The 10293-nt window shown below is 36.5% G+C and overlaps 1 protein-coding gene across 7 annotated transcripts; it reads left to right on the top strand.

Annotated features, from left to right (window-relative positions):
• Positions 1–681: 681 nt before the first annotated feature.
• On the top strand, positions 682–9669 carry LOC18040121 (paired amphipathic helix protein Sin3-like 2). Of its 7 annotated transcripts, none has more exons than XM_024182737.1 (24): positions 683–934; positions 1076–1157; positions 1516–1773; positions 1848–2028; positions 2112–2210; positions 2351–2524; positions 2657–2954; positions 3668–3813; positions 4112–4187; positions 4263–4292; positions 4439–4632; positions 4726–4880; positions 5138–5265; positions 5367–5621; positions 5800–6489; positions 6661–6749; positions 6879–7511; positions 7588–7688; positions 7781–7919; positions 8002–8154; positions 8313–8476; positions 8926–9037; positions 9167–9333; positions 9440–9669. In XM_024182737.1, the coding sequence occupies exons 2-23, from the start codon at positions 1078–1080 to the stop codon at positions 9293–9295; spliced, it is 4284 nt and encodes a 1427-aa protein (XP_024038505.1). In that variant the 5' UTR covers positions 683–934; positions 1076–1077; the 3' UTR covers positions 9296–9333; positions 9440–9669. The 7 variants fall into 7 exon arrangements, 6 of the variants coding, with proteins under 6 accessions (XP_024038503.1, XP_024038505.1, XP_024038506.1 ...); XM_024182738.1 differs by having other exon boundaries at positions 683–984; positions 3680–3813; XM_024182739.1 differs by having other exon boundaries at positions 683–984; positions 6673–6749.
• The last annotated feature ends 624 nt before the right edge of the window (positions 9670–10293 follow it).

Here is a 10293-nt window from a genome sequence, read left to right as displayed (position 1 = left end):
ATATAAGATGATATATAATGTATGAATGAACATATAAATAACACGTCATACACTCTCATTTGTTTGTTCGCGCTTGACCAGTTCATTTTCACGAGAGCCAAATTGTAACCTGTCAATAAATTTGCATATGTAAGTAAATGTGCTACCATCTCTGGTAAGTCATTTTTGAAAATGCAAAGAAATTTTAGGATTTTTCTTTTTTATATATTATTATCTTATAATTCAATTTCCATTAAGTAATGGACTTTCCAATCTACTAATTATTAGATTCAAAATGGGAATGAAATCATTATAAATCTTAAAATTATCTTCGGGTTTTTTTTTTCCTCTTTATATAAAGATTACGATTCTCTTATGATACGAACTTCTCTTTGATAAAAATATAAGTAAATTTTAAAGTTAATTACCCGCGACTGATTTTTCTATGATTTATTTATTTTTTATTTCCCACAGTTTTTGTGTGATTTATTTTAAGAATTAATCAAATTGTGCATGCGGAATTGCAGCAAAATCAAGTCTCTTCGGTTGACCTTACTGTGAAATCTTAGAAGAGCCCATTTGAAGCCAAAGAAAACACAAAAAACTGCTTCCAAAATTAGACCTTTATTTATTTATTTATTATTATTACTATTATTATTATTATTATTATTTTTAAATAACCTTTGTTGTGCTTGTGCTTGTGCTTGTGCAATTTTTTTACAATTTGCAAAAGCAAAGCCTCTCGCTCTCTCTCACACAACACCACTTTTTTCGAATTTTCAGATTTTGACTCTCACCATTTTCTCTTCTCATTAAGTCCCTCGACGCACGCACACTATTCTCCGTTTCATTTCCTCTTTAAAAAAAAGATATATAATAAATAAATTTAGAGGGAAAAAAAAAAGGCTTATTATTATTCTCTCTTTTGTAACCCCGATCAGACTCTTGCTTCTAAGTTACTAGTTTTTTTCTAAGATCTGTTTTAAATAAAGCCTTAGCCCTCAGGTCCTGTAATTATTTTTCATTCAAAACGGTAATCTTATTTTATCTATTTCACAAATTAGTTATTCGTGTAATATTTGTTTTTGTTTTTCAGAAATGAAACGAATAAGAGACGATGTGTATGGTGGCTCACAATTTAAAAGGCCTTTAACGACTGCTCCTCCTCGCGGTGAATCGTAAGCTACCTTTGTTTTATTTTGCCCTGCTGATTCATGGTGTTTGGCTCTTGTGCTATTCGTGAATTGTGTTTGATTGCTTGTTTTTCGATTATGAAGGACGTAAAAATCGTTATGTTAATGGTTGTTTTTTCAAATTATATTCATGATTTGTGTCTTTCTGAGAAAATGGGTTTGGGTTTGTTTTGGCACGAAAGTTGTAGGGTGCAACACTAGTGCCTCAGTTTCGAATCTAGTGCACTTGCACTTAGGTTTTGCCGTTAGCTTCAAGAACATATGGGCAGTTGAGAGGGAAAATGTTATTATTTTCTTTTTGATTATAAAGCATATAAATTATTAATTTTCTTTGGCTGTGAAGCTATGGGCTGTCCCCTCAACTGCCAGGCACAGGAGCAGGTGGAGGCGGAGGTGCAGGTGGAGGTGGAGGTGCAGGCGCAGGCGGAGGCAGTGGGGTAGGAGGTGGAGGAGGTGGAATGACGGCTGGAATGGGTACCTCGCAGAAACTGACAACGAGCGATGCCTTAACTTATCTCAAGGAGGTAAAGGACATGTTTCAAGACCAAAGGGAAAAATATGACATGTTCCTAGAAGTCATGAAAGATTTCAAGGCTCAGAGGTATATTCTTTTGCTTCCGTTAGTTTTTGCTGGTGACAAATGGAGGTGTTGTTTTTAACTTTGTCGTTTTCCAGAACCGATACTGCCGGTGTCATTGCAAGGGTGAAGGACTTATTTAAAGGACATAATAATTTGATTTTTGGATTCAATACCTTCTTGCCAAAGGGTTATGAAATAACACTTGATGAGGATGAGGCTCCTCCAAAGAAAACGGTTGAATTTGAAGAAGCAATTACTTTCGTAAATAAGATAAAGGTGAAAGCTTCGTCCCATTATGGTATTTTGAGGTGAAAATGTTGGCTTTTTAGGTTTCTAATTGATGGGTTTCCTTGTTACAGAAACGTTTCCACAATGATGAACATGTCTATAAATCATTCCTTGAAATTTTGAATATGTATAGGAAGGAGCACAAGGATATTAATGAGGTCTACAGTGAGGTAAATAAATGTTAAAAGTTTTCTGTTTCCTAGGATGATTTGTTAACTTTCCATATTCACCAAATCTTTTCTTTTTCTGAAAGTTATTATTTGTCCGCTAATTAATTGTGTTTGGTCGTTTCTGTTCAAATATTTTTCAGGTTGCCTCTCTTTTTGAGGACCATGCAGATCTTCTCGAGGAATTCACTAGATTCTTACCTGACACTTCAGCAACATCTTTATCTCACAATATTCCATTTGTCCGAAATTCAACACAACGGGGCAATGAGCGAAGTGCTGGTATACCACCATTGAGGCAAATGCAAATGGACAAGGTATTTGCTCTGGCCCCCATTTTTTTTTCTTTTTTGGGTTTTGCAATCTCCTTTCTTTTTGGTATTGTATGTGTTTCTTCTTCTTTCTTCTGAAGATTCTTATTGGTAAGCTAGTGAATCTAATTTTTCCAGCATCGTCGGCGAGATAGGATTGCTACTTCCCATGCTGATCGTGATCTTAGTGTTGATCGTCCTGAGATGGATGATGAGAAATTGATGATAAAAATGCAGAAGGAGCAGAGGAGACGTGCAGAAAAGGAAAATAGGGATAGGAGAAATCGTGATCAAGATGATAGAGAAATTGAGCACGATAATAATAGGGACTTCAACTTGCAGCGTTTTCCTGACAAAAAGAAGTCTATCAAGAAAGTTGAAGGTTTTGGAGCAAATTCTAGCCTTGCTTCTTATGATGACAAGGATGCCTTGAAGAGTGAGTCAGTTGTTCCATTTAATGTGCTAATGCCTAAGTATTTTCTTTAATACATTTATGCATATATAGTTCGTACTAGGGCTCTTTGCAAGTAGTTATTTTCCGGCATGTCTGGGAGGAGCTTTCTCCTTGTGTTACCCATTACTAACATTGCTATATTTATTTTTCTTGTGCTTGGTAAGTATTTAAGTCATTGTTGATGATCCGTAGATGCTTCTCCCTGTCAAAGAGTTGTAATGCTCTCTAGAGTACTGTCCCCTCTAGGGGCGGGGGATATAATGCTACACTGCTTTTCTAGTTGGGCAGGAATATTGTGACCCTATTTCTTTCATGATTATCATACCTCTCCATCAAATAGTGACACTTATCCTAGAAATGACCTAAATCAGCATTTTGCATGGCTTTTGATTTATGTGAACCTGGAGAAATGATAATTGATCTGGATGTTATTAACAAGTTGTGCTTCACGAGGATATTGTAAGGTATGCAGGCAACAGGCTTTTCTATTGCGAGCCCAATTGTCTAACCGTAGGTAAAGGGACTTGGGCTACATGTGGAGCTTTTTTATGGTGGTACTTACTACTTAGCATGTCAATGTGAACCAGCATTTTGGAGTTCTTAAGTCTTGCACTTTACGTGTTCTTTGTGGTGATTTTAGGCTTAAATTGTTTCCTATCATATATTAGTTTCTTTCTTGTTCTAAGGTTTCTCAGTTACTGTGGCAGGCATTTACAACCAAGGGTTCATCTTCTGCGACAAAGTTAAGGAGAAGTTATGTTCAGATGACTACCAGGCATTCTTGAAGTGTCTTCATATTTATAGCAATGGAATAATTAAAAGGAACGATTTACAAAATTTGGTATGCCCTATTTGTCTGTGGCAGTTATTTGAGCCTTTTAATCTTATGTTAGATTATCTATTCATCTTTAAAGGGCCTTTGCAGGCGTATGTTTCGCCGTTGGCTTTTGCCTCCTAATTAACATAATGATATATTCATTTAACTATTTTGTATACAATTTTTATCTCCGTGCAGGATCGCAAATCTATATTTCTGTGGCTATAAATTCTCTGTATTTATTTATTTTCCTTATGGAAGAGCAGAATTGAGAGATAGACTACTCTATTATTTATGGTAACTCGGTGTCTTTTTCTTTTAGGTTACTGATTTACTTGGAAAGTATATGGATCTTATGGATGAGTTCAATCATTTCTTTGAGCGTTGTGAGAATATTGGTAACTGTTGAAACCTGTCTTGCTTAATTGGTTTTAATTTTGAAGGTTGTGTCTAATCAAGATCTTTTCTTGCAGACGGGTTCCTCGCTGGTGTTATGAGTAAAAGTACGTAAAATTATGTATTTTGCTTTCTTCTTTTTTCATTTTTTCAATTCTTGACAGGCATAAAGCTGCTGGAATTTATCTAGTTCCTACTCCCTCCCCCACCCTGTGTATTGTATGTTCTGATTTTTCTTGCTTTTTGATTGTAGAATCACTATGCAATGACGGGCATGTATCCAGATCTGTGAAGATAGAGGACAAAGATAGAGAACATAAGCGTGAAATGGAAGTAACTAAAGAAAAGGACCGATACAAGGAGAAGTATTATGCAAAATCCATTCAAGAGCTTGATCTTTCTAACTGTCAACGTTGCACGCCCAGCTATCGGCTTCTTCCAGATGACGTATGACTGTTCAGTTATATTATATTCATGGATTTTTTTTTTAATTTGCTAGTTATTTGTTTTTTTATTTTTTTGGTTTTTGTCACTTTGTAGTATCCAATACCTTCAGCTAGCCAGAGATCGGAACTTGGTGCTCAAGTTCTGAATGATCACTGGGTTTCTGTGACTTCTGGAAGCGAGGACTACTCTTTTAAACATATGCGTAGAAATCAGTATGAAGAAAGCTTGTTCAGATGTGAAGATGATAGGTAGGAGTGCATGATGCTGGATTTGGAATTTATTAATCTTGGCCCTCAATTATGGTATATATCATGTTTAAAAGGAGATGAAAGTACTTTTGAGTTGAATTTTTGAGGATCGATGCGGTTTTCTGTGTGGTATATACTTTTTAGCTCATGTTGTTGTTTAAAAGCTAATTATAATCATGCATTGGAATAGAACAAGGTAATAATAATTTTTCTCAATATTTCTGGCAACTGATGATGGCGTTGTTATTATCATTTAGGTTTGAGCTGGACATGTTGTTAGAATCTGTGAGCTCAACTGCTAAACGTGCAGAGGAATTGCTGAATAGCATCAATGAAAATAAAATCACTCTGGAGACCCCCTTCCATCTTAAAGATCACTTTAGTGGTATGTATATATATCTTATTCAAGAAATATATTATATTCCATTGGCCAGAGTTATTATTTCTTTTCTTGACTCTGACTCATTTCTGTTGCCCACATTGCAGCTTTAAATTTAAGGTGTATTGAGCGTTTGTATGGTGACCATGGTCTTGATGTCATGGACATATTGCGTAAAAATCCAGCGATTGCACTGCCAGTTATGTTGACTCGTTTGAAGCAAAAACAGGAAGAGTGGACGAAGTGCCGATCAGATTTTAACAAGGTTTGGGCTGAAATATATGCTAAAAACCATTACAAATCACTTGATCATCGCAGCTTCTACTTTAAGCAACAAGATTCGAAGAACTTGAGCACAAAATGTAAGTAAAAGTTTTTCATCCAAGTTAATGGCCACTTCATTGCACATATGAGCATTTCTAGCTAAGGGAGAATTTTATACATCTTAAGGAGAGTAGACTACACTAAAATTTTTGTGATGTGGTATGCAAACACTTTGTTTTTATCTTCCATTCTGAGAGTCCATACTTGATATTGCAGCTTTGGTGGCTGAAATTAAGCAGTTCAAAGAGAATAAACAGACAGAGGATGATGTGCTTTTTGTTATTGCTGCTGGTCACAGACAACCCGTACTTCCTCACCTGGAATATGGGTACTCTGATAGCAACATTCATGAAGATTTGTATAAACTTGTTCAGTATTCTTGTGAAGAGATGTGCTCGACCAAAGATCAACTGAATAAAGCTATGAAGCTATGGACTACCTTCTTGGAGCCAATGCTGAGTGTTCCTTCTCGGCCTAGTGACGTAGAGGGTGCTGAAGATGCGGGAAAAGCTAGGCATTCTGGGAAAAATAACAGTGCATCAAGCATGGTGGAAAGTGATGGAAGTCCTGGGCCTGATGGCACCGTAAATTCTAGACAGCCAATATCTTCTGGAAATGGAGATGAAAATACTTCAACAGAATTAAATAATTTATGCCGGACTGCTTTGTCCAATGGGGATACGATAACTAAAGAAAATGTTCTGGACTCAGATCGTGTCTACAGAGATGATTTGTCCTGTAGTGCTCTTCAGCTAGAAAAAGAGCAGAAAAATGTAGATATTTCTGATAAAAGGTCTGGAATTATCATACAAGTTGCAGTGGGTGAGGGAGTAGCAAATTCCGATGCTTCGCCTGCAATTGGTGCAGAAAACAGTCATGGCAGAACTGGCTCTGAAATGATGTCAGGTCAGTAAATTAGGATCATCAATTGCATGAAAATTGTCTTTATGTAATATTTGGTTCTTATCTTGATCTAGTTAGTCTTTATGATTTCCTTTTCATTGTATGTAAGAGTAATTATACATGTGTATATAACTTGAATCCTGCTGCAATGTTGAGAATATCTTCAATTTTAAGGGTATGGTGCAGCTTCTTTGAGACCTTGTGATGCTGCTAAAGATGACCTTAAACACGAAGCTAATGTCAATCCAGTCCCTCCATCAGAGGTATGATTTTACAGTTGGGGCAACTTTCAGATCCTAGCTGGTATAGACATTGCAGCTGCGAAGAAGAGAATTTTCTTATTAATTTTTATATTAATTTGTAAGTATTTTCATATTAATTTGTTAGTATAGGTGACACAGGGCTGTGATCTAGCAAAACCGACTTTATTGGAAAATGGAGCTTTGAGAGATGGTGCTAAAGGTATTAATTATCATGAAAAATCAGTTGGGCCCACCAAAATTGAAAAAGAAGAGGGTGAGTTATCGCCCAATGGTGATTTTGAGGAGGATAATTTTGGTGTCTATGGAGATGCTGCTGTGAAGACCTTGCCTAAGGCAAAGCATGGTGTTGAAAGCAGGCAATATCAGTCTAAAAATGAAAAAGGATTACAACATCAGGTTGTTGGAGGAGAAAATGATGCAGATGCTGATGATGAGGACAGTGGAAATGCTTCTGTGGCTGGTGATGATGCCTCAGGAAGTGAGTCTGCAGGTGATGAGTACTCCCGCGAGGAGCATGAAGAGGAGGAAGATGTAGAACGAGATGATGTTGACGGCAAGGCTGAGAGTGAAGGCGAAGCAGATGGAATGGCTGATCAACACTTTGTGGGTGGAGATTGCATGTCATTGCCTATGTCTGAACGTTTTCTTTTGTCTGTCAAGCCTCTTGCAAAGTTTGTGCCAGCAACCTCAGTTGAAGAAAGGAAAGATTGTAGGGTATTTTATGGAAATGACGACTTTTATGTGCTTTTCAGGCTTCATCAAGTAAGTAGTTGCACTGTTGGGGTGTTTTTAAAGGCTAATCATTGCTATTTTTAACTATTCTATTTGAATTTGCCAGACTCTATATGAAAGAATTCAATGGGCAAAAATGAATACAACAGGTGCTGAAATGAAACGGAGAACTTCTAAGGAGGCCAGTTGCTCAGATCTCTATGCCAGGTGGCTCAACATCACATAATCTAGTTTTAATAAAATTAAAAGTCCGTCATGCATTTTAATCTTGAATGTTTTATTATCTGTATGCTGCACAGATTTATGACTGCACTATACAATTTGCTTGACGGATCCATTGACAATGCGAAGTTTGAGGATGAGTGCCGAGCTATTATAGGAAATCAGTCATATGTGTTGTTTACCTTGGACAAGTTACTATATAGATTATGTAAACAGGTTAGTTCCCCACATTCTTTGGATAGTTTATTGCCTCTGCCTTGTGAAGTTTCCAAATCTTAGTTCTTGAATCCTGCTGCAGCTTCAAACTGTTGCAGCTGATGAGATGGATAACAAGCTTATTCAGTTATACGAGTATGAAGAATCCCGGAAACCTGGGAAGCAGATTGATTCAGTTTATTATGAGAATGCCCGTGTACTCCTCCATGAAGAGAATATATATCGAATACAACTCGTTAAGTCCTTTGAACTTTTCTTTTTCCTTCTTTCCTCTCCGCTCATATGTACACTCACCTATCAACATACACGCTGCTTGCCTATAGTTGTTAACTTCACTTTCTATGTAACTATTTGTTCACATTTTTTTTTTTTTTTTCAATATTCTCTTGGCAGTCATCTTCCCCATCTCGTCTATCCATCCAGCTTATGGATAATGTGATTGAAAAGCCAGAGGCATTTGCAGTTACCATGGATCCTAATTTTGCAGCTTATCTCCTCAATGATTTTCTGTCTGCCTTTCTTGGCAAAAAGGAGCCACATGCCGTTGTTCTTCGGAGGTAGTAACTTTACAGTTCGGATTATGTTGCTTTCTAATTACTCTGTGTACTCACCCAACTATATAGGGAGCAGATAAAGGATGCATTTCTTTGTCTGATAATTGAAGGTTCTTCCTCCAGATAAGGGTTGTCAGTGAAAGTCTAGGTTACTGATTACAACAAATAGGTATCAGGTTTAAGTTGAAAAGCCATTGAAGGTATGGATACCCAAATAAGTTGGCAATCAGTATTCTTTAACTCTTCTAGGATTGACCATTTAAGTTTTAAAGTCATTGAAGGTATGCATACCCAAGATATATTCAGCTGATCTAGCTCTAAGCCATTTATGTTTCAGTTATATATGGTTTTAGCATTTTTATTAGCTTTAAAGCACAATGCTTGAGAAAAAAGGTTTTGAAAATCAGTTAAATTGTTATCTAATATGATTATTATTATTAATCTATCTGCAGAAACAAGCGTAGATTTGAAGGCCTAGATGAACTTTCTGCTGCATGCATGGCCATGGAAGGTGTTCAGTTGGTTAATGGTCTTGAGTGCAGGATAGCCTGCAACTCGTACAAGGTCTACTTATATAGTTTGGCTATTTGCTTTAAGCTTTACCTTGCTTCTGCAACACTTTGGCTAATACAAAATTTATGAATTCCTCATATTAGAGTTTGTAGCAATTAAATGGGTGCTATTTTATGGCAGATCACTTATGTTCTAGACACTGAAGATGTCTTCTATCGGCGAAAAAGAAGAAGAACATCCCGGGCAAGATCTTCACATTATAATCAGGCAAGAGTACTGCGGTTTCACAGATTCTTGTCAGCCTCGTAAATTTTTTGTATCATCTCCCATGGGCTGCCAGGCTCGAGGTAGATTCATTTTCCATTGTTAAAATCCTTTCTGTTTTCTCTTCCTCTTGATCATAGAGCTACATACTTTAGAAATACCATACAGCTGATTTTGTCATATCTGCAGAAGCCATCCTGGAAGCAATCAAAGCCTCGGGCCTTTCGAGTGGCACATCTTTCATGTACCATTGCATAGAAGAAGGGTGGTCAGAGACTGTAGCATACCGTTTTGTTTAGTTTATATGAATGGCATTTGAGTCATTAAAATTCTGTAAATAGAGTGTATGATATGTTATTTTTGTAAAGATAAAATTTGGTTCTTTTGCTCTGTTTCCCTATAGATGACAACTTTTCTCTCGTTTCTTCATTTCTCTACTTTTTAACTTTTCCATTTCTAACAATTTTGGTTGTGGTTTTCTTCATTTATCGAACCTTATAAAGAATCAAAATTGAGTGTTTATTTTGGTTTGAGAGAAAAAAAGAAAAAAAAAAGGGGGGGGGGGGGGGGGAATCTGTATTTTATTTGGTTTCCAAAAAATTAAAAAAACACACAACAGAAATTAAATGTTTATAAAATTTTGGAGATTAATTTCATTTATCACTCATTTATCAGAATTTGCTTAACAAAATAAAATGGCAGACGATGACGCCAAAGTAAAATGAAGCCCAAAAGGATTATTTGAATCGGGGCCGTCCACGAGGCCCGTGAGACAAACATTTGAGTTAATCACATTGGCACCCTCTTTATGCGATTCCCAGGCGAGGCCATAGTTTATTCGTTTGTTCATGTATGTCCAAATTTCATGTGCAAATTAATAAATTAGTAAAACATCCTTTAGTAATATCGTTCCTACTCGTTGGCGTATTCAGGCCGTTTCGTTAACTAATCGGGATGTATTTGATTGAAAGTGAAACCTTTTTTCTTATTTTAGAAGACATAAAAAGTTAGGGGATTCTCGTGTTATTATCCCGTAAGCAGTT

Source organism: Citrus clementina, unplaced genomic scaffold (assembly GCF_000493195.1).
Source record: "Citrus clementina cultivar Clemenules unplaced genomic scaffold, Citrus_clementina_v1.0 scaffold_6, whole genome shotgun sequence".
Taxonomy (NCBI): domain Eukaryota; kingdom Viridiplantae; phylum Streptophyta; class Magnoliopsida; order Sapindales; family Rutaceae; genus Citrus; species Citrus x clementina.
The sequence above is the reverse complement of the archived record's forward strand: the minus strand, read 5'-3'. Positions and strand labels throughout refer to the sequence as shown.